This window comes from Trichechus manatus, unplaced genomic scaffold, assembly GCF_000243295.1.
Source record: "Trichechus manatus latirostris isolate Lorelei unplaced genomic scaffold, TriManLat1.0 scaffold00207, whole genome shotgun sequence".
Lineage (NCBI taxonomy): Eukaryota > Metazoa > Chordata > Mammalia > Sirenia > Trichechidae > Trichechus > Trichechus manatus.
Window position 1 is genome coordinate 832,615 of NW_004444143.1, and position 27,801 is coordinate 860,415.

The 27,801-nt window shown below is 38.5% G+C and overlaps 1 protein-coding gene and 1 pseudogene across 1 annotated transcript; both read right to left on the reverse strand.

Moving 5' to 3' along the window:
* Positions 1 to 857: 857 nt before the first annotated feature.
* Positions 858 to 27,375, reverse strand: ZNF146 (zinc finger protein 146). The gene is made up of 3 exons (XM_004388094.3): positions 27,291 to 27,375; positions 16,738 to 16,818; positions 858 to 3,637 (listed from the first exon to the last, which is right to left on the reverse strand). The coding sequence occupies exon 3, from the start codon at positions 2,902 to 2,904 to the stop codon at positions 2,005 to 2,007; it is 900 nt and encodes a 299-aa protein (XP_004388151.1). The 5' UTR covers positions 2,905 to 3,637; positions 16,738 to 16,818; positions 27,291 to 27,375; the 3' UTR covers positions 858 to 2,004.
* Positions 8,805 to 9,922, reverse strand: LOC111822757 (protein FAM32A pseudogene; annotated as a pseudogene).
* Positions 27,376 to 27,801: the final 426 nt, after the last annotated feature.

The window sequence follows — 27,801 nt, forward strand, 5'->3', positions numbered from 1 at the left end:
TGGTCTTTTTGTGTGAGTTTGAATTCTGTTCTACATTTTTCTCCAGGTCTGTCCAGGACCCTCTATTGTGATCCCTATCAGAGCCTGAGTTTTTTTTTTTAATGCTTTATACTGCTGACAGTATTACTGAATAACATCCTGTATCAAGTTACACTATGATGAGGGGTCAAAAAAAATTTGATAAAGGATTGGTTTAAACAAGAGAATTTTGTCCAGGGTCTAGGCCAGTTTTCTCACCCTCATTCCATTCTCTCCTTGTCTGCAAAACAAAAAAGGTGTATTTGTCAAATCAGTGGGAGGAATAAAACAGTCTGTAGGTCAAGACTGAGATCTAATTGTTGGTATTTAACTCAATGATTTGCGGATGTCTGGGAAGCTGAATGATTTTTTAAAAAATCTGACAAACTAAGTTTAATGCATATGCTCACCTCATGGAAATTTATAGGACAGGGAAACTGCATTCCAGAATCAACTTATGTAAAAGAGATAAATGCAGTATGTGCATGTATCCTTAAATTAGTGCTAAAAAATTTAATTCCACATGTTGCAAAACGTTAGAAATGTGAAGACAGAGACCACATACGGTATACCATTACATGTTACAATAAATTAAGATTTGTATTATGCTATCATTTTTAATTTTAATAATTTCATATTACATAAGGAACAAGTCCATCCACTCATCATTGATAAAATTTTAGAAATATTTTTATAAAAAGTTTAGTATTTGATTAAGAATGAATCCATTATAACATTATTTCTACAGGTACAGCTTTCCCATCCAACACCCTTATTTTGAGAAATTTTAAAAATACAGAAAAGTACAAAAAATAAGACAAGGTATCCATATACCACAATCCAGAAATAACCACTATATTTACTCTTTTTCATTTTTAAGAGAAACGGATGTTTACATATATAAAGCTGAAGCTCCCATTAGCCAATCCCCATTCCACCTCCCACACTTATTCCCTTTCCTTAGCCACTCTTCACAGACAACCATTATAAAGAGTTTGGACAGTATCCTTCCAATTTTTGAAATATTTACACATATTTATGCATTATCAATATATAAATTTTGGGAGTAAGTTTTCAAATTTACAAAAATGTCATTGCACTAAATGCATCATTCTGCAATTTAATTTTCTCCCTCAACGTGATTTTTGAGATCTTTTTCTGTTAATACACATAAATCTTGTTGCATTTTACAGATACATTATTTCACTGTAAGAATTTTCTACTTCATTCCTGATGGGCACTTAGGTTGCTTTCAATTTTTTGATAACTACAAATCATGCCGCAGTAAATATCCTGTATGTATTTCCTGAGTATAGATACTCAGAGTAGAACCGCTAGGTGTTTTTGTTATACAGAATGCCTCCCTACTCCCAAGGTCATGATTTTAATATACAGCTTTTTCATGTTCCTGTTTTTAATCCCTTTGGAATTAACTTTTGTTTATGCTCTATTCGCCCCTCCCTCCACCCCAAGAAACCTCCAAACCATGTTTTAAATAGTCTCATTACCTCCTCACTTCCTGATGCCATTTCTATCATTCCCAAATTATAATTAATGCATAGGTCTGCTTCTGGGTTTTCTTCAGTTCTGCTGCATCAATACCATAAGAGTTTTATGTTATATGTAGATAGTATCACCTCAAAACTTTCTTCCTTTCCAATACTTACAAGTTATTTTCCTTCTTACATTGGTGAGGATCTCCAGATCTATGCTGACAGCAATGATAACAGGCATCTGTTTGTTTTCAGTTTTAGTGGAAATGCTTCTGAAGTTTCAGCATTACCTTTGCTGTTTACTGTTAGGTTTCTGTTAGGCACAGTCTTTTTATATACAAATGTTCTCTTCAATATGACTTCTAAGGTGTCCAGTAGGTTTTTAGTTTTGTTAAAGTTTCCCTCATTTGTGGTGCTTTGCTTCAGAATGATTATTTCTGATGTGCTATGAGGTGTAAATTCCTGATAAAAGCTTTCTTGTTTCCAAGAGTTTTTAATGAGTATGAATTTTCTGGTGTCTAATGTGGTGTGACTTCTGGCTGAAAGCTTTCCCACATTCACTACATTGATAAGGCTTCTTACCTGTGTGTATTCTCAAATGTAGAGCAAGCGTTGAGAATTGAGAGAAAGCTTTCCCACATTCATTACAACCATAGGGTTTCTCACCTGTATGGCTTCTGACATGCACAGTAAGAGATGAGCTTTGAGAGAAGGCTTTCCCACATACATTGCATTCATAAGGTTTATCACCTGAATGAATTCTCACGTGTACAATAAGTGATGTTCGCTGAGAGAAAGCTTTTCCACATTCATTACATTCATAGGGTTTCTCTCCAGTGTGAATGTTTTGATGTTTTATGAGGTACTTCTTTTGGCCAAAAGCTGTTCCACATTCATTACATTTAAAGGGTTTCTCTCCAATATGAATTTTCTCGTGCTCAGTAAGGTTTGATTTGCCACTGAAGGTTTTCCCACACTCCTTACATACAAAAGGCTTCTCTCCTGTGTGAGTTCTCTGGTGTCTGATGAGGTTTGACTTCTGAATGAAAGCTTTCCCACAATCTTTACACTCAAAAGGTTTCTCTCCAGTGTGAATTTTCTGATGGGTAAGGAGGTTTTCCTTCTGGCTGAAGGATTTCCCACATTCATTGCATTCAAAAAGCTTTTCTCCAGTATGAGTGTTCTGATGTTTAATGACATACTGCTTTTGGCTGAAGGTTTTTCCACATTCATTACATTCAAAAGGTTTCTCTCTAGTATGAAAATGCTCATGCTCAGTGAGATTTGATTTGTGGCTGAAGACTTTCCCACAAACTTTACAGGTAAAGGGGTTCTCCCCGCTATAAATTTTCTCCTGGCTAAGGTTTGACATCTGAATGAAGCTTTCCCACATTCACAAGGTTTCTCTCCAATATGAATTTTTTGATGAATCAGGATTTGCTTTCAGCAAAAGGTTCTCCCACATTTCTTACATTTACAAAACTTCTCTCCTGTATAATCTTTCACATGAAAAGGGAAGAAAATTCGAGTAAAAACTTCTATCATATTCAGTATATAGGTTTTTTCCCACTATAAATTAACACTCAATGAACTTTTCTTACACTCAGATTTCTCTTCAGTAAGAATTTCTGTTGAATGAGATCTGTCATCTAGCTAAAGGTTCAATTTTTCTTAGAACCACAAGGTTCCTCTCCAGCGTGGCTTGTACATTTAATGAGATGAGACGTGAGTGCAAGTCTTCTCACATTCAGTAAATTCATAGAGTATTCTCCAGTATTAGTACTCTGCTATCAGATAGGCTTCAAATTTTTTTAACTGAAGGCATTTCCACACTTTAAAGGGGTTTATTACTATAAAGAGTACACTGTGCAGAAGGATTTCTAAACTAATTGATTCTTTGCTACACAGCACCCTTCATGATTAAGACAAGTCTAAATTGTGTTTCAAACTTTCTAGGTGAATTCAAACAGGAGTTGCCTTTAAAAATAAAGTCTGAGATCAAAGGAAGGATTTTTCCAATTTTCATGTAGTCATGCCTTTTTCCTCAGTCTGTACTTTATTGTAGATGGACGTAACTTGCCTCCCAAGTCTTGTCGCCTTTATCTGCTCTTCTTCTCAAGCTTCTTCTAAAATAGAGTAAGAAGAATCATCATTTAAAGGAGTTAAGATATAAAGTGCTTGAAAACATGGCTGGCACAAGGTAAAAAATAAATATTAACTTAATGGTATCACTATTTGTGAATTTTTACATTACTGTACTACCAATAAAATTTCAGATTGTGCCTTTATGGAATTAACTCTGGTAGCCATTCTTCCCCATATGAAAACATTTTCATAACCAATGTCTCCAATTACATTTTGAGAAGAAAACCATGTGAAGTATATATTGCTAGAAAAAGTTCATGGGTCCACAAAGCTTACTCTTGAAAAATAACCTTTCCATTTTAGGTAACAGCAACTGAGCATAACAATGAGGAGTTAACAAATAGGATTAAAAAAATGACCACAAAATTGAGTAAGTCCACCTGGAATGCCTAAGAAAAGCAATAATCAGCAACTGCCTCCTCCCAGAACTCCATTAAAATGACAGCAAAGGGGAAAATGATAATTAAAAAAAATTTTTTTTCACAAGAAAAATACATTAGGAGACATCAGTATATGACAGATATTAAACAAACTTTTTAATTGCACTTTAGATGAAGGTTTACAGAAGTTTCTCATTAAACAGTACATATAGTTTTATGACAATGGTTAACAACCCCACACTATGCCAACACTGTCCCCTCTCAACCTTGGGTTCCCTATTACCAGCTTTCCTGTCCCCTCCTGCCTCCTAGTCCTTGTCTCTGCCTGGACTGTTGTTCCCCATTAGTCTTATTTTATGGGGCTGTCTAATCTTTGGCTGAAGGGTGAACCTTGGGAGTGCCTTCATTACTGAGCTAAAAGGGTGTCCAGGGGCCATACACTCGGGGTTTCTCCAGTCTCTGTCAGGCCAGTAAGTCTGGTCTTTGTGAGTTAGAATTTTGTTCTACATTCTTCTTCAGCTCTGAGACCCTCTGTTGTGATCCTGGTCAGAGCAGTCAGTGGTGGTAGCCAGGCACCATCTAGTTGTACTGGACTCAATCTGCTGGAGGCTGTGGTAGTTGTGGTCTATTAGTCCTTTGGACTAATCTTTTCCTTGTATCTTGTTTTCTTCATTCTCCCTTCTCCGAAGGGGTGAGACCAGTGGACTATCTTAGATGGCTGCTCACAGGCTTTTAAGACCCCAGATGCTACTCACCAAGGCAGAATGTAGGACATTTTTTTTATGAAGAGTGTTATGCCAATCGAGCTAGATGTTCCCCGAGACCATGGTCCGCACAGCCCTCCACCCAGCAATTCAGTCCCTCACAAGAAAAAGAGAATATACTAGGAGACATCAGTAAATGACATATATTAAAATTTGTGAGAATGGAACGTATATGGAAGATTTTCAACACGGAGAACTGAGGAAATTCAAATAATGTAAAAGTGCCTGCAAAAAAGAATGCCAATGACAAGCTGAACAGTGTTGTAAAATGGAAGACTCAGGAAATGGAGGGAATCAAATACCTCAAAAGAAGGGATGAAGGATGGGGGGATGAAAAGAAAGTAAAACAGACCTCTACTCTCCCAGTCCTTTGTATGAAACGGTAAGTTTATTCTTTGCAGAAATTTAATCAGTGAACCTCAGGGACATCAAGCAAATGAGATGACAAAGGAAAAGCACTATCCTGAAACAGAATTAAATCTAAATATATCATGGGATCTTCAGCACCTTTCTGCAGCCAAGCCTGAAAAATGTTGGTAACCAAGAGTATATACCTGTGAGAAGGAAACGGGAAGAGGAGCCTTTTCTGGAGAAACTGAGAGGCACAGAAAAACCTAATTAGGATAGACCTCAAAAAATAATACTGGTCACTAGTATTCATATTTCATTGGCCAAAACGAAGGACCTATCCATACTGGAGTTGCTAGAGTAAGGCAATATACTCCTTCTGCAGGGAGGGGACCCTGGGTCCATGAGACATTTTTCTTGTCATCCTTTGAAGCCGACCAGATGACTAGAAGCACCCAGGCACACAAGAGCTTACAATCGCCTTTTAGTGAGTCATTCTTAAATATGACTGGCAGTTAATGTCCCCTACACACTTGAGAAACCCTAACATGACCGATCAAAACTGAGAGAAAAAAAAAAAAACCTCTGAGGAAATAAAGGCCAGGTACAACAAACAAAATCCTAAAACCAATGGTAGACAGTTATGAGAAGTTTATCAGTGAAACAGTAATAATGTTTTTGTAGTACAATGAGTTCCCTTGTGTGGCCTTTTGCCTTTGGCTCTTGCAAAACAAATTTAGGGGATTTCCTGAATTGTTCACTACCCTTGAAGGTGTGTTATTTTTGTCCTGTCTAGCTAGGGCCACCCCACTTTGTAATTAACAAGGTAACTGATAAAGCTCTATCTCCTGCCAAGGTAACTGTCATGATCTGTACCAGCAGGGGGGCATTTCTGATCCAAGGGCTATCCTGGCCAAAAGCTGCCCTGGTTCATGAGGGGAGGGACGTACTCTATGCTTCAAGGACCTCTCAAGATCTTACCCATGTACCTCTCCTGACACTGAACCTATGTTGCATCCTGTTACTTCTACTTGTATCCTTTTACTACCCTAATAATAAACCACGTAACTGTAAGTACAATCCATGACCATTACAGCAAATTATCAAACCAGAGAAAAGGAGTGCCGTGGGGGGAGCCACTGGTGTCAGAAATAATGGAGAAATTGTAAAGCAGGGATATACTTGACCACTGCCTCTTAAGAATCAGGTTTATGCTGATTCTTTTTATTCCCGAAGTTAACTGTTCCATTTTGTAAAAAAAAGCAGAAAGAAGTTCCTTTAGAAATTTACAATATGAGAGGGAAAAAAAGATAAACTGTATTATCCCCCAATAACAGGATTTCCTCCCTGCAGAAGGATTATACTGCCTTGTCCTAACAGACCCAGGCATGGTCAGGTACCCTGTTTTGGTCCACTCAGTACCCTGCACAATGAATGATAAAAGATCCTAGCCACATGACTGTGAAATTTCAAAACAGAAAGAAGATCATAAATGTTTTCAGAAAGAAAAAACACGTTCAAAAAAATGGGAATCAGAATGACATTAAATTTCTCAACAGAAACATAGGAAGCTGAAAGACAAAATCCTGAGGAAAAAATTCTAAACCCAGCCTATCTAATGGGAGAGTTAAAGGCATTCTTCAGGTATGCAAATCCTCAAAAATCTACCTCAAAATGAACTTTTCTCAGGATACTACTGGCAAATGTGCTCCGCCAAAATCAGTAAACACGAAAGGCAATAGGTACAGGATCCAAGAAAAGGGACACATCATACGGAAAAAGTGAAGAAAATTTCCATGATAATGGTGATGTAAAGTCCCAAGATAAGAGCTATCAGGTTAGAGAACAGCCAGATAAGATTAGAGAGTGAGGACAAAAATTCCAGGAGCAATACCTCCGGGGGAGAAAATGCAACAGATTTCCCAATGCATTTAACGAAGTAGAAACTAGTAATGAGAGGGCTTTTGTTATTCTGAGTGAAGTCCAAGGGAATCTGTGCTAAATACAGAAAACCAAACAACATTGTGATAAATATCAATTCCATGAAAAGCAAAAAAGGGATGTATAGAGATATAATTTTAGTATATACATACTTCTGCTGTATACCAAAGCACAACAGTTGTCTCAAGGAAAAGCATTTGGGCAATTATTTAAGTTGTGAGTAAAATAAGTCACTTTTTTCAAGGAGCACCATTTTTACTTGAAAGAATGAGTTACAAATACGGTTATTCAGACTTGGGTATTATTTGGCAGACACTTATTTCAAACAGTATGAAGTGAGCCTATCACTTTAAGGAAAACAACTGACAGTATATGTTGGCACTGAAAGTTTTCAAGCAAAAACTAGAATTTTGAGAAAACCTGTATACTCCACTGTGAGACTGCTGGCTTGCCAATAATTAAAACTTTTCTAATAACATTGTTGGTGATATTAATACAATTTTTTAAACATCGCATAATGAAATATTTAGAAGATCTGCATAACTCAGTGAAACAGTATTTTCCAAATAACCAATGCATGATGTTATAAAATCATGCATGGGTAAGAGATCTATTCAAAGTTTAAGACAAACAAAATGATTTTATATAACAGAGTATGAAATTTTTTTTGCAAATTCTACATTGCAGCTATCTTCAAGAAACTACCACTTGTCAAGTATTGGTATAGCATCAAAGAATATCCACAATTATCTGAAAAGACTAACATACTTCTCCCTTTTCTAACTATGTATCTGTGAAGCCGATTTTTTTTCAGATACTTCAACCAAAACATATGAGAACAACAGATATGAGAATCCAGCTGTCTATTAAGCCAGACATTAATTTGCAAAATAGTGCCATTCCTCTCACTAAATTTTTATTTGGGAAGAATTTATTAAAAAATGCTGTTTAAGTTTTCATATTATTGTTGTTTTTTAAAATAATATTTTTAAAATCTATTTTAAATTCAGTAACATCGCTATAACCCACATAAATCAAAGCTCTTTGGGGTCCTCAATTTTTTATAAAGGTGACTGCTAATGGGTATAGGTATGGAGCTTCTTCCTGGGGTAATGAAAATACTCTGGAATTAGATAGTAAAGATGGTTGCACAACTTTGTGAATACACTAAAAACCACTTGATTGTACACTTTAAAAGATGAATTTTATGGTATGCGAATTGTATCTCAATGATGTTAATTTTTAAAGAGAACAAACAAATTTGAGAACTGCTGCTCAAAATATTTCTCATTTATTCATTCAGCAAGTATACTCTGGTCTGCTTACTATGTGCCTGGCAGTGTTCTAGGCACTAGGGATAAATATTGAAAAAAAATTGACAAAATTCGCCACTTTATGGAATTTACATTCCAGTGGAGAGAGATAAGAAAGCATTTATGGTTTGTTAACAAGGGATAAGTCCTATAGAAACAAGTTAGGAGAGGGGTAAAGAGTTTCAATTTTAGATAGAAGGCAAGATTTGTGTGAAGATCTCAAGAAGTAAGAAAGCCTTACAGATTTCTGGGGGAAGAACATTCTAAGCAGTAGTTAAACAAGTTCACAGAACCTGAGGAAGACGCTGCCAAGTGTATTAACTATGTAATGAGTTACAATTATGTACGTCATGTTCCTCATGTACCTCCTTGGCTTAAACTGACCCTGTCCATCTTTTAACATTTTTAGAATCTTCAGGTCCTCCTGGAAGCAGCTCCAGTAATACCAGTAACATGCTCTTAAAAAGACCTCTCCAGTGTTGTCTCTTACATACAAACCCCTCTTCCAGAACTTTAAATCACAAATTCACTTTTTCTAACGTTTCGTATTAAATTTTTTTTTTGAAAGGACAGTCTTACTTTAATCAAGTTCTAGATCAAGAAGACAGTTTCAAATTGCACTGTTGCAGCAGAAAATGCAAAGGTATGGGTAAAAGAATGTTTCTAGAAAATGCCAAAGGGACCACATATAACCCCAACTTTGTCTTCCGCTTCCCCTTCAGGCCACACCTTGCCCAGGGGCTGGGAGACTACTTGGTCCAGCTGACTTTGGGGATGTCATAATGTTCCGTGATTGCGTCCAGGTGTCTAAGTCCTCCTCTCTTTGCAGGTTTTAGACACTTTCTTCAGGATCCTTTCCATTTGCCACTTCTCCTGCATCTTCTCAAAGGCCACCTGGGCCGGGGTCTGCTTGTCCAGGCCCTGCCGCTTCTCGTTTTTTTCACTCGTTCCCATCGCTTCCAGAAGTTTCGCCTCGTCTTTTTTTTCTTCTTCCACTTGGTCACACAGAGCTCTGCGACACCTTTCAGTTTCAGGGGCCCCTTCTGGACCTGCTAGTACACCACCATGGTACACTCCTGCAATCGGTAGGTAAACTAGGGCACTTCCTGTTTGCTAATACTATTTCTGCCTGAGTGTCTCCCTCACTTCCTCTTGATTGGCTGAACCCAGCAGCACGCATGGGCTCTCGATGTCTGGACGTGTGCCACACTTCTGGGTTTTGAACTGGGGCAAAAGTCAGGAGCACAAGTGTCTTGGTTTCCTGTCCTGTCACACTTCCGTCTTGGTGCCCATTTCCAATTTCTCAGCACTATGGCAGGGCTCCCTTCTTAGTCTTTTAAAGCCGATTTGACAAAAATCGGTTTTCCTAAAACCCGGCATCTTTTTGAGTGGTGTACATTTGGATGTCCTCTTTTTAATTGTTCTTCAGGTGAAACTTTATGGAGCAAATTAGTTTCTCATTCAACAATTTATACACAAATTGTTTTGTGACATTGGTTGCAATCCCCACGATGTGTCAACACTCCCCATTTCCACCGTCCATTTTTCCTCTCCCTTTCTTACCTTCTTATCAATGCTTTTGGGCAGGTGTTCCCCTTTTGGTCTCCTATACATGATTGGAGGTGCTGGTGAGCACCTCCAGCGCTGCATCCCTTTGTTGAAACACCTCAACTGGTATTCCAGCAATTTCTGAAGCCTTGTTTTTCACCAATGCCTTCAGTGAAGCTTGTACTCCTTTCTTCAGTACCATCAGTTCTTGATCATATGCTATCTCCTGAAATGGTTGAATGTCGACCAATTCTTTTTGGTAAAGTGACTTTGTGTATTCCTTCCATCTTTTTTTTAATTGTACTTAAGTGAAAGTTTACAATTCAAGTTAGTCTCTCATACAAAAATTTATACATATATTGTTACGTGACCCTAACTGCTCTCCCTAAACTGTGACAGCACACTCCTCCTTTACAGCCCTGATTTCCCATGTCCATTCAACCAGCTCCTGACCCTCTATGCCTTCTCATCTCACCTCTGGATAGGAGCTGCCCATTTAATCTCATGTATCTACTTGAGCTAAGAAGCACACTCTTCACGAGTATCATTTCATCATGTTAAATATTTTTAAATCCAATTTGTATGTAGTTAAGTCTTAACATATTAACTATAACCTGAGACGCTAGATTGCACTAACGTCTCTACTCTTTTCTTTACGTAGCTGAGAGTAGGTATTTTAAAAATACTGGGGCAATACAACAGGGAGCCAAAAGGTGGGGGAAGATAGTTTTAGATTTAAAAAAGACTAAAAAGACAACAATCAAATGCAAAAATTTGAAGCTTGATTTGATCCTGGCGTTTTAAAAAAAAATAGAAAGGTATTTTGGGGACAACTGGGGAAATCCGAATATGCACTAGATATTACATATTAGGAAATTATGGTTAATCTTCTAAGATATGATAATGATATTCTGATTATGTAGAAGAATGTTATTTTTAGAAAATGCATACTTGTTTATGAGTGAAGCGTCATGATGTTTAAGCATACACACAATACACACACGGATATACAAACATATAGAAACAAGCATGGCAAAATATTAGCTGTAAAATCTACGTGGTGGGTATATAAGTGATCATTGTGCTATTCTTTCCATTTCTTTTGTTTGAAAAAGCTCATAAGAAAAAAATTTGAGAATTGGTAACAATCTCTCCACATGACAATATATAGATTTAACAAGCACCTCATGTGTAGTCAAAACTGCAGACAAAATATTAAAATAAGAGTCTTCCTTTCAACAAGTTTATAATACAGATTCTGAACACCAAAATATCAAAAACATGTAAGGTAGTATTTACTGAGGACTTTTGAGTTTCTATGGAAGACGTGAGGGACAATGGAAGATCAAAAGATCAAAGGGGAAATGGAGATCAATAACAGGAACAGTTTAATGAAAATGGAATTCAAGTTTAAATGATAAGTAGGACCTGCATAAGTAGATCATTTCATAATCAAAGACAAAGATTAATTTCACAGAGAGAAGGAAATATGTTCATATTCATATTGTTCACATGTTCTCTCTAGAGTAGAATGAAATACATCTTTTTAAAGGCTTGACTGACCATATCACAAGAACCATGAGAAAAGAAAGAATCCAGACATACCATGAAACTGGTCTGAGGTGATTTCTGTGAACCTGAAAATACTGAAATAAAATTTGTAATTTGGGTAGAATGTTAACACTTTCAATGACACTATGAGAATGAAATCAGTCAGACAGCTGTCCTGTAAGCAGAGAAAATTATGGCCAGCAAGACAGTAAGGCTAGAAATAAACCAAAGTAAGAATTCATACTTGTGCTGGATACAATTAACTTTACCCAAAGAATTTGGTCTTTGTCCTTAGTTCCTGAGATAACCTCTAAACCCTTGGAATTTCCAGAGTGACTGGAATCTTTGTTATGCTAACAAGGTGCCTCCTAGGTGGGGGTTGGCCACGCCAGAAAGGTCCAAGTGACATCATTCCAAGCTCAGGTGAAGGGGGCTGAAGGTTGAGTTTAGCCATGTGGGCAATGATTCAATCAATCATGCTCACATAATTAAACACCAATAAAAACTGAAGCTTGGGTGAGATTCCTGGTTGGTGAGATGCTTAGAAGGGTGACATGTCCCTTTTTGGGACATGGTAACGCCACGTTCGGGATTCTCCCAGACCCTACCCTACGCATCTCTCCTTTATGCTGGTCCTGATTTATATCGTTTAAAATAGAACTGTAGTTGTAAGTATAGTGCTTTCCTGAGTTTTGTGAGTCATTCTAGCAAATTATAGAACTGAAATTGTAGCCAGCAGGTTAGTAGTGAGGGGGGCCTGGGAAGCCCCAAGCTTATGGCTAGATTCTGAAGTCTTGGGCAGATTTGGTAATCTGGAGGACTATGCCCTTTAACTTGTGAGATTTGACTTAGCTCTAGTGGTTAGGGTCAGAGGAAGAAAAACGGCACTTGCAGTTGGTGGCACAGAGCATATTTAGAATGTGTGTCAGAGAAGGCACGCACACACACAGATACTATGTAATGTTATTTCTAACATCAATTGGAAGAGTTACTTCTAACTTCAAAATGCATGAGTTCTTCCCAGGCATTAATTTATAAAGGGAATAAGAAAAGGCAGAATGCAGGATATTAGAAGTCACCTCTATTAGGAGTATGAGAAAGTAAAGAAAGACGAGTAAAAGACAAGAAAAACAGAAACATAAAGCAAGATGAGAGATCATCAAAGCATCAATCAAACAGAAGTGGCAGAGAAATCCAAAATGAGTAATACAAACATAAAATAAATAGATCCTTTTTTCTAAGACGTGTGTATGTGAATTTTAGAATCTGAGGTGCTGGCATATCTGAATTAAGTGACTTCAGACCTAAATTTAAAGCTCCATTCTGGATTAAACTAAGATATCATTTCTACTATTCTCAAGAAATCATTTAGCCTTCTGTCAAAGTTTACTGCTTGAAAAACAAAAGCCAGAATTTGTAACCTAGGTAAAGATTTACTCAGTGCCTGTTAAGAATGTTTACACAGCTGGCCCCAGAGAAGGTACACTGTTCATCAAAAAAAAGTAAGGAATAATGTTAAATACAGTTAGAACCTATAAATAACTTCATAGCCAAGATAGGTATATATCAAGCCTCAGTGCCCTCTCCTGACTCCTAAATTATTACTCATTGGGATTTTTCCACTGTACTTCTACTAGTTCTTTGTAAATTGGTAACTAAATACAGACTAAGTTTATTAAAATGAGGCAGATCGCAGCTGTAAAAGTCATGACCATCTATAACACAATAAGTACAGAGATTTTCGCTTTAACTTATAAAAATAAACCTGCTATCTTGACTGCTTTCAGGGAATTCACTGAGTGAATTCCCAAGCCCTATCTCACTCCTCCTTAGCTGGATGGGTGATGTTTACATTTCAGAAGACTTCAGATTTAGAGCTGATTTAATCTTCACTCTTTCCTCGATTTTACATTTCAGAGACTCCAATGAAGCTTGACTCAGACTGCAATCCATTACTCAACCTACACATCAAGAATGTTTGTACTTTCGTTTTAGAAATACTGCCTTAGTCAGATTGTACCAGGAATAAGAGATTCTTGTTAAGCTAGAAAGTGATGTTAAGAAAGTCTGTAGTTTAACCACCTCTTATAAACGTCCTTTCCTTCCCCTACAATCGCTTTGGTAGGAAGCTACTTGCCTGCTCTCTCAACCTCCATCTATATCTGGGTAAATGAATGTATTTAATAAGAATCAGCACAAAGTTGGTTCCTGTCAGGTGGAGATTAAATATGTCCCAGATTTCCAACTTCTCCAAGCTGCTGTACCACTCCATCATATCCAACACCAACCACACCCCCTCACCTCAGCTTTCTCCTTCCCCTGTTGTGTTCAGTAATTTGCTGCAACATCTAACAGAACTCTTGACCTGTACTTACAGTTATGTGGTTTATCAGGAAGTTAACAGGCTACAACTCAGGATCAGGATCAACTTGGAAGTAACAGGATACAACTCAGAAGGCAGGATGCAGTCTGTTAAGCAAAACAGCGTCCAACCACGACAGCTACTGCGGCTGTTCTAAGGCCAAGTCCTCAAGCCCAGTGATCTCCAAAAACATGAATCATATCCTCCAAGGGCCAAATCACCAGCTCCTCATTTGCAACAACGGAATCCAGGAATGTAGGCTGGCTGAAGGATATTTGGTGGACCCGTTGTTGTTGCTGCTGTATGACATCAAGTTGATTTTGACTCCTAGTGACCCTCTATGACAGAGCAGAACTACCCCATGGGGTTTCCTGGGCTATAATCTTTACAGAAGCAGATCACCAGGTCTTCTCTCCTGTAGAGCTGCTGATAGGTTCAAACTGCCAACCAAGCTAACCACTGTACCACCAGAGCTACCATTTGGTGGAACTAGTGGCACCCCTGTTTGGTAGGGAATATAGGGATGAGCAAGGAAATGCACAGACACCATCCCTGAATAAAAGAGCATGCATATCAGGACAAATCAAACCCAACCCAACCCACCACAGTCAATTCTGACTCATAGCAACCCCACAGGACAGAGCAGAATTGCCCCATAGGATTCCCAAGGCTGAAAATCTTTACGGAAGCAGACTGTCACATCCTTCTCCTGCGGAGTAGCTGGTGGGTTCAAACTGCCAACCTATCAGTCAGCAGCTGAGCGCTTAACCACTGTGCCACTAGGGCTCCTCATAGCAGGACAGAAGGGGTCATAACTTTTTATCTCCCCTAACTTCTGAGTTGTCTATCCAACTGCCTACTTGAATGTACACTTAGATGATCAATAGATGTATCAAAATTAACAAGTCCAAAACTTCTGATCTATATCCCCAAAATTCCGGTAGCTTTCCAATGTCAGTACATTCTCTTCCAATTATTCAAACCAAAACCTTGATCTGAATGACTCCTTTTTCTTTTCAAAATCCATTCAATCTATCAGCCAATCCTGTCAACCATTCCTTTAAGATATCTTAAGAATCTGACTACTTCTCACTAGCTCAACTACAGCCTTTTTCACCTGGATACTGCAACAGTCTCCAGCCGATCTCCCTTCCTTTGCCTACTATACCTTACTCCCTATAGAGCAGCCAGAATATTCCTTTAAAATGTAATTCTGATCTTCTCACTCTTCTGGTCAAAACCTCTATCTCCCAATTCATTCAGAATAAAAGCCAAAGTTTTTACAATGTTCTACAGCATCCTAGATGATTTGGTCTGCTACCTAACCAAACCTCCTCTTATTCCCTTTTGCTCACTCTGCTCTACACCACTACTCTGATCACTACTCTTTGAACATGACAGGAAGCTCCTGTTTGGGAGGTTTTATATTTTTTGTTCTTTCTGGCTGAATGTTTTGCTCTCTCACATCCTTCAGATCTTTATTCAAATGGATATCCTCAGTGAGACCTTCCTAACCAACTCATTTAAAATTACAATCCCAACTGGCTCTCTCTGTACCTATTTTCCTTGCTTTATTTTTCTCCATAGCACTTATAGAATATAAGATAGAATGTATTTTTTACTTATTTATAGTCTGTCTTCCCTAATTAGAATACAGACCTCAGGAGGAAGGAATTTTTTTTTGACTGTTTTGATGGATGGCATTCCCCCAGTACTGAAACGGTGCCTAATACACTTCACTCAATAAACAGTTGTTTAATATATATGACTATACCATGTTGATGGAAACGTAAATTGGTTTACTACGATTGAGAGCAATGAACCTATTTCTATCAAATTTATGAACATAACTTTGACACATCATTTCCACCTAAGGGTAAATTACCACGTAGTTATATCTGCACATCTCCGCAAAACAATATAAACAAGGTATGTACTTGTATCTTCAATAACAAAGCTAGAAACAGCCTAAATGCCCATTAATAAGAGGCTGGTTAAATAAACTATGTATCAGTAGAGAACACTCTCCAAGAAAAATACTATGTATACAATAGAACGCATATCACCATTTACGTTAAGAGAAAAACGGAAGGCATGTATGTGCATATTTGCAGCACAGATACATATGCTAATTTATTCATACACTGTCTCAACGAGGATACATGTGAAACTCTTAAAAGTGACTACATCTTTGAAAAGGAACTATAGGACTAACGGTCGGAGGTGAGAAGAGACTTTTTCAGTATACACCTTGGTGTTCAAAGATTTTTACAAGTTGATGTATTATATTAAAAAACAAATAAACACACTCATAAATACATGCACACACATAAGAACAGTCGCAGAAAGGCAGCACTGGTTTTTAAGCCAGTAACTTCTGTCAGAAGTACACAGGGGGCAAGAGAGAAGCAGGAGTTTGCTGATGTATGACGAGAAGTGGATAAGGAGACAACAGGAAGTATGACTGCAAGTGTACAATATAACCCCAAGGCATGTGACCACTGAAAGAGAGAAAATGGTAATGAAAAGGAGTGTATATGTCAAAAAAACGTGTGAAGGCTTTAGACCTATAAGGACAATGCATGAGAAAAGGAGTCTATACCCACAGGGGGATATGTGACTGAGGGTATTCATGAAAGAGAAAACGATCACAACAGAGGCAGTACAAATGAATTATGAAGTACTGACATCCAGAACTGAGATAAGTGGGGAACCAGACCCTCTAGATTCTGATGGAAAAGAAGTAGAGTATAAAAACAAATACTCACACCAACTGATACTCCAAGACTAGGGCCTATAAGAAAATGTCCTTGGAAAAACATCTCGGAGTAAATGCTGACTGAATTATGACCTCCCTGGTTGTCACTCACTCACCTGGACAGACTTCCTCTCCAATTCTTTCTCCACCGTCCAGGCTCATCTTCCTGCTTCAATGGAGCATCACTGTATTACCTGCTGTTGGGGAAACGACACAGCACTAGAATGTTAATGCCAGTGATAAAGCACCATCCTAGAACTCAGGCCGAGCCCTGGGGCTGCCAGGCCTTCTGAAGGATGAGGAAGGTGGTTTCCAGGAATGCAAAAGGAAGCAGCCCTGTGAAAAAGAACAAAGTCATGATCTTTTGCCATAGAGGCTGGAGCACACAGAACCTTGTGGGCAAAGGGACTAGGACTCCTTGAATTCTGCATTTCAAGACCATACTCTAAGTTAAACTATTTAGTGTCCACACATTTCAGAAATGGGGGCAAAAGGGGGAAATTCACTTTCCGAATTTTACTAACGTAACGAAGCTGTTCATAGCCTACGTGGCTGGTTGCTGTTGTTCTCTGGCACCACACTCCTGCACCGGTTCCTGAATGGATTTTAACTGTTGAATTTAATCCTCATATCTTTGACTATAGCAACATACACCTATCAGAACTAAGCTACCTGGGTACAATGGGTAAGAAGTTGTTCTGACAGTATTCAGGATTTTAAAAAAAAAGCTTTTCCTGGAGTCCTAATACTTACCTTGTTTGCATCATACTCTGATTAAACTTCCAAGAAATATCTTGTAAATGTATGTGTGCCCATTCATTCAAAAAACATTTTTTAAAAAATCTATAAATGACATTATTGGGACAATTGACAAAACCTGAATATAGACTTTAGATTAGATAATAATTATCAATGTTAAATTTTCTGGCCCTGGTGGCCCACTGGTTAAGAGGTTGGCTGCTAACCAAAAGGTCAGCAGTTCAAATCCACCAGCCACTGTTTGGAAACCCTATGGGGCAGTTCCACTCTGTCCTGTAGGGTCGCTAGGAGTCAGAATCGACTCGAGAGCAACGAGTTTGGATTTTATTGTGATTTTGAAAAGAGAATGTCTGTATTCTTAGGAAATGCATGCTGAAGTATTTAGAGATAAAGGAGGCATGTCTGCAAGTTCCTCCCAAATGGTTCAGAAAAAAAAAAACACAAACACACATATATTTAGAGAAAGAGAGAAGGAAAAATAAAAGCAAAAGAGCAAAACATAAATGATGACTTAGGGAAAAGATATACGGAACTTCTCTGTACTATTCCAACTTCTCAACAAATCTGAAATCATATACAAGTTACTACTTACACAAACCACACACACATCTTATCTGCTGTGTGTGCTGGAAGAGCTCTGTCATCAGTGTGAACTTGGGTATGGCAGCGCTAGGTCTGGAAACGGATCTAAACAGCAACGTACACAAGAGAGGAAACACGAGAGGGTGAGGTGGCTGGAGGGAGCCTGCGACGAGGAGGGAGAGCAAGTTTGAGATCTTGGACATTCAGTGCCGGCTTTCTGAGGAACATGCAGGTAAAGACATCTAGCAGGCAGCTGCGTATACAGCAGGAGCTCACGATAGGCCTAGGATGGAAACGGGAATCTCGTCAGCTGTCAGAATATCACTGTCGCTGAAGACGTAGTGCAACAGAACCGTGACTGCTCATAGAGTTTACACAGTGTGAGAAGACGGCCAAAGGCAGAATCCTAGGAAACCAATAGTCAGAGGGGCAAGGAAAGGTTTTAGCAGGAGCGTAGTAGCTGCTTAGTTTTGAATGTTTTGAATGTTTCAAGCAGTTCTGAAAACCGTACAAAGAAACAAGATGATTAGGGCGGGGGGCGGACCCGAGCCAATTCGTGTACTCTGTTTCCTCAAGGACTTCTCACCATTGTCTGGTCTATGCTGCTGCCCTCACCACACTGTTGTGGTTCTTGCACCAGTTATGCTACTCTGGCTGTTCTGGGCTCACGTATACATAATTTAGAGTGAATACGTTTTTTCTCTGGCCCTGGTGGCACAGTGGTTAAGAGCCTGGCTGCTAACCAAAAGGTCGGCAGTTCAAATCCACAGCCACTCCTTGGAAACCATATAGGGGCAGTTCTACTCTGAGGAAACAGATCTCAGAAATAACTAGCAAATATTCAGTCTCAAAATGAAGGACTTACCCTGAGAATTGCTGTAACTGAATCACATAATAAATGACAAAACTAGGGACATAAAAATTACCTAAACTCTACCAAATAAGAGGCCTAAGGAGAAGTTCAAACAGGCCTCAGGAAAAACTGGGAATGTTGAGGGGGGTTCTAAGAACTTGGGAGAGTTCAGAAATCTCCAGCTAATATTTCAGTTACGATTAAAAAGCCCTCACCCTGAGAGCTAACGACTGAAAACAGGACGTAGGTTAAACAGAAAAGTTCTGTAGGGGGAAGCAGATAGAGCAGGCTAGAAAAACTACTTCGGAAAAGGTGCCAGATTTAGCAACTTCTAAAAGTAAGTGTATCATCCTAGTACTCTGAAGAACTGTAGGAAACACAGGGCTGGAGGTAGAAACTTGCCTCAACCAGGTTAGGGTCACACATTGTGAGAATGAAGGGTTATACAGACAGCCACACTAAAGTCCTGTAGATGAAGAAGTACTTCAGCTTTGAAGTACAGGATGCTAGTAACTCTCTCTTTTCCTAGTACTTCTAAGAAAATCTATCTCATACAAATATGAGTAACACAAAAATAATTTTTATGCATTCATACAAGGATAAGAAAAACTGTGAAAACAAGTAACATAATTTTCCAACACTTAAATAAACTCAGATGCAAACTAAAACACAACATAACGAAATGAACTTAAAATATAAAACACAAAAACTTAAAGTCATCAAAGCTATAAAACGAACAATACAAAACAGAAACATAGGAACTGAGTAAAGAAATGGTCACTCAAAAGGATGGAATGGCCAGAAAACAGGAGACTATAAAATAGGAACAGACAGAAGGCAGGAAACAAATCTAAGAAAAAGCAAAATCATTTCAGAAATGAAGACTAAATTATAGGAAGCACAAGAAAAAACAAAACCTACAAGAATTACGGTAAGAGACAGAGGATAGAAAAAAGAAAGCTACAAACTAAAAATAAACAATAAAAAGGAAAAAAAAGACAGACAAATCAATACAAGGTGACAGACACAGACTTATGTATACAGAGTTATATACAATCAAAGGAAAGTGAACATATGTATAACTGGAGGTTCTAAAGAGAAAAACATAAACAATGAAGCAAAATACTTAAAACTGTAATTCAAGAACATATTCCTAAAACAAAAGATAATTTGAACTTGCATGTTGAAAAGGCACATATACCTGGGAAAACTGACCCAGAATATTCAACTTACTCTATAAACTTTTACCCAGAATTAAGATGAAAAACGTGGGAATCAGAGTGACAAGATACGGGCAGATCTCACAGGCTCTGACACTATACAAACAACTAACTACAAGTGGGAGACCGGGAGAGCAGAAGCTGTAATAGCAGCCAGACTGCGCCACAGGGTTTGCTGACAAAAAGAGGGTATCATTTAAAGCTGAGAAATGAAGCAGTCGCTGAAGCCTGTTCAAGAGTCCAAAGGAAGCACTAAAATAAGATGCTGCTGCTGTTGTTAGGTACAGTCGAGTCAATTCCGACTCACAGGGACGAAACAGAACGAAACCCTGCCCAGTCCTGCAGCACCCTCACAATCGTTGCTATGTTGAGCCCATTGTTGCTGCCACTGTGTCAATCCATCTCAGTGAGGGTCTTCCTCTTTTTCACTGACCCTCTACTTAGATGCTGGGGGAGAATAAAGGGAAGAACATATAAGCTAAATCGGTGCTGATGGTAGGGAACCAACAGTCACTGTTTCTAGAGAGAGGAGGACCAAGTGCACAGTTTTTCTATATTAGTAACTACGAAACAAAAATACAAACTTTCCTAAATAAGAGAACAACAATCACAAAAGTGAAAAGAAAATCACCGAGTGAAAGGCTATAAAGAAAAAAAAAACCTACATATATTATCAATAAACATAATATGATAGATCTAAACTCAAAAATATTTAGCCATATCAATGAGTGAAAATAGGCTATTAAAGAAAATAACAATAGATAAAAAATTAGCTATTAAAATAACTTCCAGACTAGTACACAAACAGTATCAAGAAATAAAAATGGGCTATTAAATGAAAATAATTTCCGATTAGCATACAAAGCAAAACTCAACAAGATACTGTGCATAAAAGAACACAGTAAGACAAAGTGATTTGGACAAGTAAAAGACAAAAATGTTGGGCAAAGATCTACCAGTCAAGGGCAAACCAAAGGAAAGTTGGGATCACGATCATCATCATGGCACTAGGTAAAACTGAAGTCAAAGAGTATTCAGCAAGACAAAGGAGGGCAGCTAACGCTAAAGGAAATGAGTCAGAATGAAGATGTAACAGCTATGAATATTTATGAATTTAACACCACAGAAGCAGCTTCCATAAAACAGAAACCAAACGCTAGAAACACACACACACACTAGTAAAATAAGTCTTAATACGCCTTTCTTGATTTAACCCGTTCGCACGTATTAGTGCCCTGTACATTTTCTACCGTTGGAGGTTTATTAGCTGGCGTTAGTACCACTTTAAGACAAGCTGTCGTAGGAGCCTGGGCTTGCGTCACTGCGTAAAAAACAAGGAAGTTGGTAGCCGTCATGTTGCAGTGTTAAAAGACATTCTCATGAGAGGGATGCATTCCGGAAGGATGATTTTGTGCAACTGTGTGTTTTCTGGCTCCTGTATAGCGAGAAAAGGCTTGTAAAGTACACTATTTCCTGCGTGTTGTAGGGAAGGTACGGTGTCCAGGATTCAGTGATATTCACGTGGATAAGTTATTTTTATTTGCAGGCTCAAAATAATGTGTATGTGCATTCATGAGGTATTTTGTGCCCCATGGCACAGGTAAGTACATTTTCATTTTTCTATCAGATTCTGGATAAAGACAAAGATGTCCACTGTCTCAGTTATATACTATAATTATAAATAAGAGAACTCAATAACTTAGCAGGGAATAACATACACACAAATCAGTAAGCTTCATATAGATCAAAACCCACCACCAATAAGAAGATATAATGGGAACAATGACTCCATTCATTAAAGCAACATAAAAGATAAAATACCTAGAAATAAACTTAAATGCTTAAAGCCAAAAAGAAGAAAAAATCAAAACACTCCAGAAGGACCTGGAAGGAAACTGGAACAAACAAAATACATATCATGTATTTACAAAGGAATATTTAACATCATCAAGATATTCCTTCCTAAGTTACTTTACAAATTGAATGCAGTCCCAATAAATACCAGTTTTTTTTTTCTGGAATTAGACAAGCTGACTCTAAAGTTTACAGGGAAGACTAAACAATCGAGAATAGCTCCAAAAACCAAAAAAAAAGACGGGCAGGAAGAGACTAGCTGTGCCAGTTATTTAAAATGATAAAATACTGGTATATGAGTATAGACTAAAAGATGAATGAGAACATAAAGTCCAAAAACAGACTCAAATATCTACGGGAATTTAATATATGGTTTAAAAGAGACATCTCAAGACAGTAAAAATAAGACTTTTTAATAAACGGTACTGGAAGAACTGGGTAGCCAATTGGAAAAAGGAAAACCCAGATGAATACCTGATAGCACACACCAGGATAAACTCTAAATGGATTAAAAAAAAAACCACATGAAACCCTATAAAAACTAAACCTTGTAAGAAGACACTGGTGAAACTTGGAGTGGGGAGGCTTTCTGACCAGGACGCCAAAGATAAAAAACTGGTAAATCTGACTACATACAAATAAAAACCTCCGATTCTGCATGGCTTTAGAAAGGAAACAACTACTGTAGACAATGTCAAAACACAAATTAAAACTTGAAAAAAATCTGCGACTCATTTCACAGAGGGTTCACCTTTCCAATGAATAAATAAAGCCTAAAAGGAAGAGAACCCCATAAAAAAATGTGGAAAGGATATGAACAGACAGTTCCCAGATACATACACACAGCCTTTAAACATATGAAAGCCTATGCAGCATCACTCATAAAAAGGGATGTAAATTAAATCTACACTGAGATACCAATTCCCATTTAACCCTTCCACAAAAAATCAAATATTCAACGCTATACTCTTGACAGTGAGGTTCTGGGAGAAAAGGCACTCTTGTACATTGCTGGTAGGAGTACACGTACTTACCCTTTGGGCAATGCCACTTGTAGGAAATCTACTTTAGAGATACTCCTGCATAAGTACAAAACGACACAAAAAATTATTCATCACTGTAATGTTAGTTAACGGCAAATAACTGGAAACAACCCAAATGTCCAACAACGGACTGAATCAACTATGGTACATACACACAATGGCATATTATTTATATTATTTTATACGTATACATATATATGTATATATACACATATATATATATAAAATGATGAAGCAGGGTGGTCTCCAGGGTACAACACGAACCTTGAAAACATAATGCTAAGTAGAATAATCCAGACACAAAAGGACAAATGTTGTATGATCCCACACATATGAAGTATCTGGAAGAGTTAAATGCATAGAGACAGAAGTTGATTAGTGGTTACCATGGGCTAAGGGGCAGGAGGATGGGGACCTACTGCTTAACGGGTACAGAGTTTCTATTCTGGGTGATGAAAAAAATGTTGGGAACAAATAGTGGTGATGAGTGTAACTAACACCACCGAACTGGACACTTGAAAATGGTTAAAATGGCAAATTCTACGTTATCTGTATTTTACCACAATTTATTTAAAAAAAAAAAAAAGTAGAGGGGAGCTCCAGGACACGTTAAGTGAAGAAAGTGAGGTACACAGAAGTGTATATGGTACATTACCTTTTATTTAAGGAGGGTGAGGAATAGGAAAGATAAATATACACTATTGGCCAAACAACCTACTTGAAAGATAAACAAGAAACTAACAAAAACCAAGAAGCTCACATGGGGCAAAGAAGAATGGGATGGGGGGCAGGATGAGATGAAATGAGATGGCCCTGAGATGTATTTTTGACTTCAGAATCTACAAATGCATTGCTTACTCTTAAAAAATCAAATTCCTATTTAAAAAGCAGTCCCTTAACTTGAAAACATATTGAAACAAATGAAGCCAACTGTATGTTACCTTGGTAACATAATCCCTCAAAGAAAGGATTTATTTCAAATGACTGCAGAACAGAACTTGGACTGCACTCTTTAGTGGGATGCATTCTAAGGACAAAAAAAGCTTTAAAGACCTTTTTAACATGATTCAGTATTTTTACGGTCCTTACTAACGCTGTTAGTTACTGTCAAGTCAGTTCCAACTCATGGCGATCACATGTGCGTGCAGAGTAGAATTGCTCCACAGGGTTTTAAAGGCTGTGACCTTCCAGAAGCAGGTCACCAGGCCTGTCTCTTAAGGGGCCTTGGAGTAGGTTCAAACCAACAACCTTCCGCTAGTAGTTTTGTGCTTAAACATCTGCAACACCCAGGCAGACTTCTACTAATACTAGTATTGTTATTTTGAAACCATTTTCTTCATAGGGTATGATAAAGCAAAGCAAATAAGTACTGACGTTAGTTTGCTTTAAGATTTTTAGTATAAAATACAATTAAGATCTAAGAAATTATGTAAAAATACTGTGCCATTTAAATTGGAAATACTAATATGAAGTCATAATTTTTTTAAATATTAGGTCTGCCACTGAAATGGCCTCAGAACAACGTTACCCCTGGAGCAATGAGAACACTTGGCACCCATATCTTGGCCAATTCCAGATCTGGGAGGGAAGGTACAAGGTAAGGATAAAGTGTAAGGAAGCTTTCAGAGATAAGTGATGGCAAGTCAAAAGGAGACAGCATCAGGCTTGAAGGAATGTGCACTGGCTAACACTGTGATAATATGAGCATCAGAAAGACAACTTAAAAAAGAAAAAGCCAGGGAAAACTTGACACAATTCAAGATATGAAATAAACTTAGAAGGAATAAAAAACTAGAAAATCATCACTTTGCAAGTCCTGAAAAAATTACTAATTTGGCCGAGGATTATCTACTGATGTTAAAAACCAAAACCAAACCAAACCTATTGCCATCGAGTCGATTCCGACTCACGGCGACCCTACAGGACAGAGCAGAACTGTCCCACAGGGTTTCCAAGCCTGCAGTCTTTACGGAAGCAGACTGCCACATCTTTCTTCTGTGAAGTGGCTGATGGATTCAAACCGCCAATCTTTCTGTTAGCAGTGGAGCGCTTAACCACTGCTCCACTTATTGGTGTTAAAACCATCCCTTGATTAACAACAAAAAGACAAACAACCTAATCAAATACCAGGAAAAGGACTTGAACAGACATTTCACCATTAACTCCTTCATCTGCACAACCGACCTATGAGTCAGATACAATTATTAACTCTGTATGTACTAAGAGATAAGAAATTGAGATAGAAGGTTTAAATATCTGCCTAAGATTACCAGGTACAAAGTGGCAGAGCTAACACAGGCAGTTTAGCTTTTAAAAAAAAAAAAACACATACAACGTTATTCACCTTTGCCCTACCTACCCCAATACCCTATGCCCAACAGAGATAGCCACTTTTATGAGTTCTTGTATATCTTTTGAGTTTATAATGGAAATACAGATAAATATTCTTATTTCCCTCCCTTACTGCAAATGAAATATCCCCTACAAACCATTCTAGATAGCTTGTTTTTTCCACTTACATTTTTGAGGTTCTTATGGTGCCAGTAAAGTTTCCTCCTCATTCTTTTGTACAGCTGAGTATTACTCTGTTGTATAGCTGCACCATAATTTTATCAAGCCAGTCTCCTGATGGGCATGAATTGATTCTAGTCTTTTCCTATGCCAAACAATGCTGCAACGAGCAACCTCATTCATACCTGTATCACTTCGTGCATGTGCAAGTACATCTGTAGAATAAATTCCCAGATGTAGGATCCAAAAAAACCAAACCAGCTGCTGTCAAGTCGATTCTGACTCATAGCGAACTGCCCCATAGGGTTTCCAAGGAGCAGCTGGTGGACTCAAACTGCCGACCTTTATGGTAAGCAGCCACAGCTCTTAACCACTGCGCCACCAAGGCTCCAGATGTGGGATGGCTGGGTCAAAAATATTTAGTTATCATAGATACTGGAAAATTGCCCTTCATAGGCTTTGTTCATACCAGTACCATAACTATTTTAATTTTTGAGGCTTTATATTTAAAAAATGTTCTGGCTAGGTTTCCCCCTCCCTACACCCCAATTGCTTTTCTTTTTCAGAATTTTGCTGGCTATTCCAAGTTGTCTATTTTACCGTATGAAAATCAGTATGTCTAATTCCAGAAGAAAAAAAACCTGTAGATATTTTTACTAAAATCACATTAAATTAATAAATTTACTTAAGTCTGAACACAATTCTTTGATGGCTTCCTATTGAAAAAATGGTGTATTTGTTAATTCATGTCTTGTGTTATGTTCCTTAGCAATATTTTAAAGTTCTTTCCTGATAGTTTTGCACATTTCTTAAGTTTATTCCTCAACATTTTATTTTTGTTGCTATCGTAGCAGTTTTTTTCTATTAAGACTTTTAACTGGTCGTTTGTGTGTTTGAAGGCTTTTGGTGTCTATATGTTAATTTGGTACTCCATTTATTTACTGAACTTTCTTATTATTTAAAATTATGTGAAGGATGACTGTGGGTGAATTCCTTAGAAAAAGCATCTTTGCAGACAGAAGTAATTTTCTCCATTACTTCACAAAATCCATGTGGCCTGGGAACACCTCCACTCAATTAGGAGTTAGGACTCCTAGAATCTTTCCAGACTCGTGGATAAACATTGCAACAATTAAGATTTCTTCAGAAAATGAGGTAACTGTGCGTGACCTTCTAGAACCCCAAAATCTTACCTCCCAAATCCTGGGTTTTCTGCACTTTGACACTGTTTCTCTAAGAGTAAAGCTAATATTTATCTAGGATTTCGCTCAGCAGCCTTATTAAAATACCCCAAACATCAGGGATTTGAGACAGACTGAAGCAGGCATCTTAGAACAAAAAGTTCCTTTAAACTATTCTTGCTTGTTTAAAAAAATAAATCACGGTTATTTGCATTCTATCCCCATTAAAAATAAATGCGTTTTTATATAAAAATCGGTTTCTAAAGTATTTACCACTTAGCTTTTTTTTTCCCCCCTTCAAACCTTCAAGTAAAACAGATGCTCCAGGAAGATGGACCGTTACAAATACCAACACTTTCGGCAAGGAAAGTGAGGCTGAGATGTTATTACCTCAGTGCTTGTCTCCCACATCTCCCTCTTACGCGCAGCCACACACAATTCTGCACCCACAGTCTCTCAATTTACTCATCAACCCCGAACATCCGGTCAAACTTGTAGAAGAACTCAGGGTCACGCACGCTGGATCCTCCTCAGAGGCCTCCTTCGCCCCACACACAGGCCCGAGACTCTTAAACCCACCCTCAATCCCGCGCCGCGCCCCCCCAGATCGGGAATCCTCCCCTTCAGCGTCCCCGGCCCGGCCGGCCCAAGACGCCCAGGTCCCACCTCCTACTTTCGCGCCACGTGGACCCAGGGGCCGGACTGACCCGCGGACAAAGACCAAAACGTCCACTCGCTGCGCTGCGCTTGCGCACTCCGAACGGGAGCGAGTACTCCCAGAAGTCTCCGCGACGCGGCATTGCTCTGTCACCTTGGCCAAGCCCAGGCTGGTATTTGATTCTATTGCCGGCGACGCCACTTTTACGGCCTTGGACTACATTTCCCATAAGGCTTTCCTGGTCAACTGTTTCTTGGCTACCCTTTCCCGAGATTATGTGGCTCTCGGGATGAGTAGGCCTTCCTTGGAAGAAGATCATCTCAAGCCTGGTAATAGGTTTGGAGTGGGAACACTCTCTGAAGCCTCCTGGGGCGCGGTGTCAAACGGGCCAAGCCCAGACTTCAAAGTGAGGGGACACCATCTTGTCCGTGTCTGGTCGGGCCCTGGACTACGTTTCCCAGAGTCCACAGCGGCCCGACGACCCTCCTCTTGACGTCGTGGCGCGATCGTTAGCTTCGC

Bases quoted from the DNA above. Each gene is read 5' to 3' on its own strand.
- ZNF146 (XM_004388094.3), bottom strand. From the start codon at position 2,904: ATGTGGGAAAGCTTCATTCAGATGTCAAACCTTAGCCAGGAGAAAATT.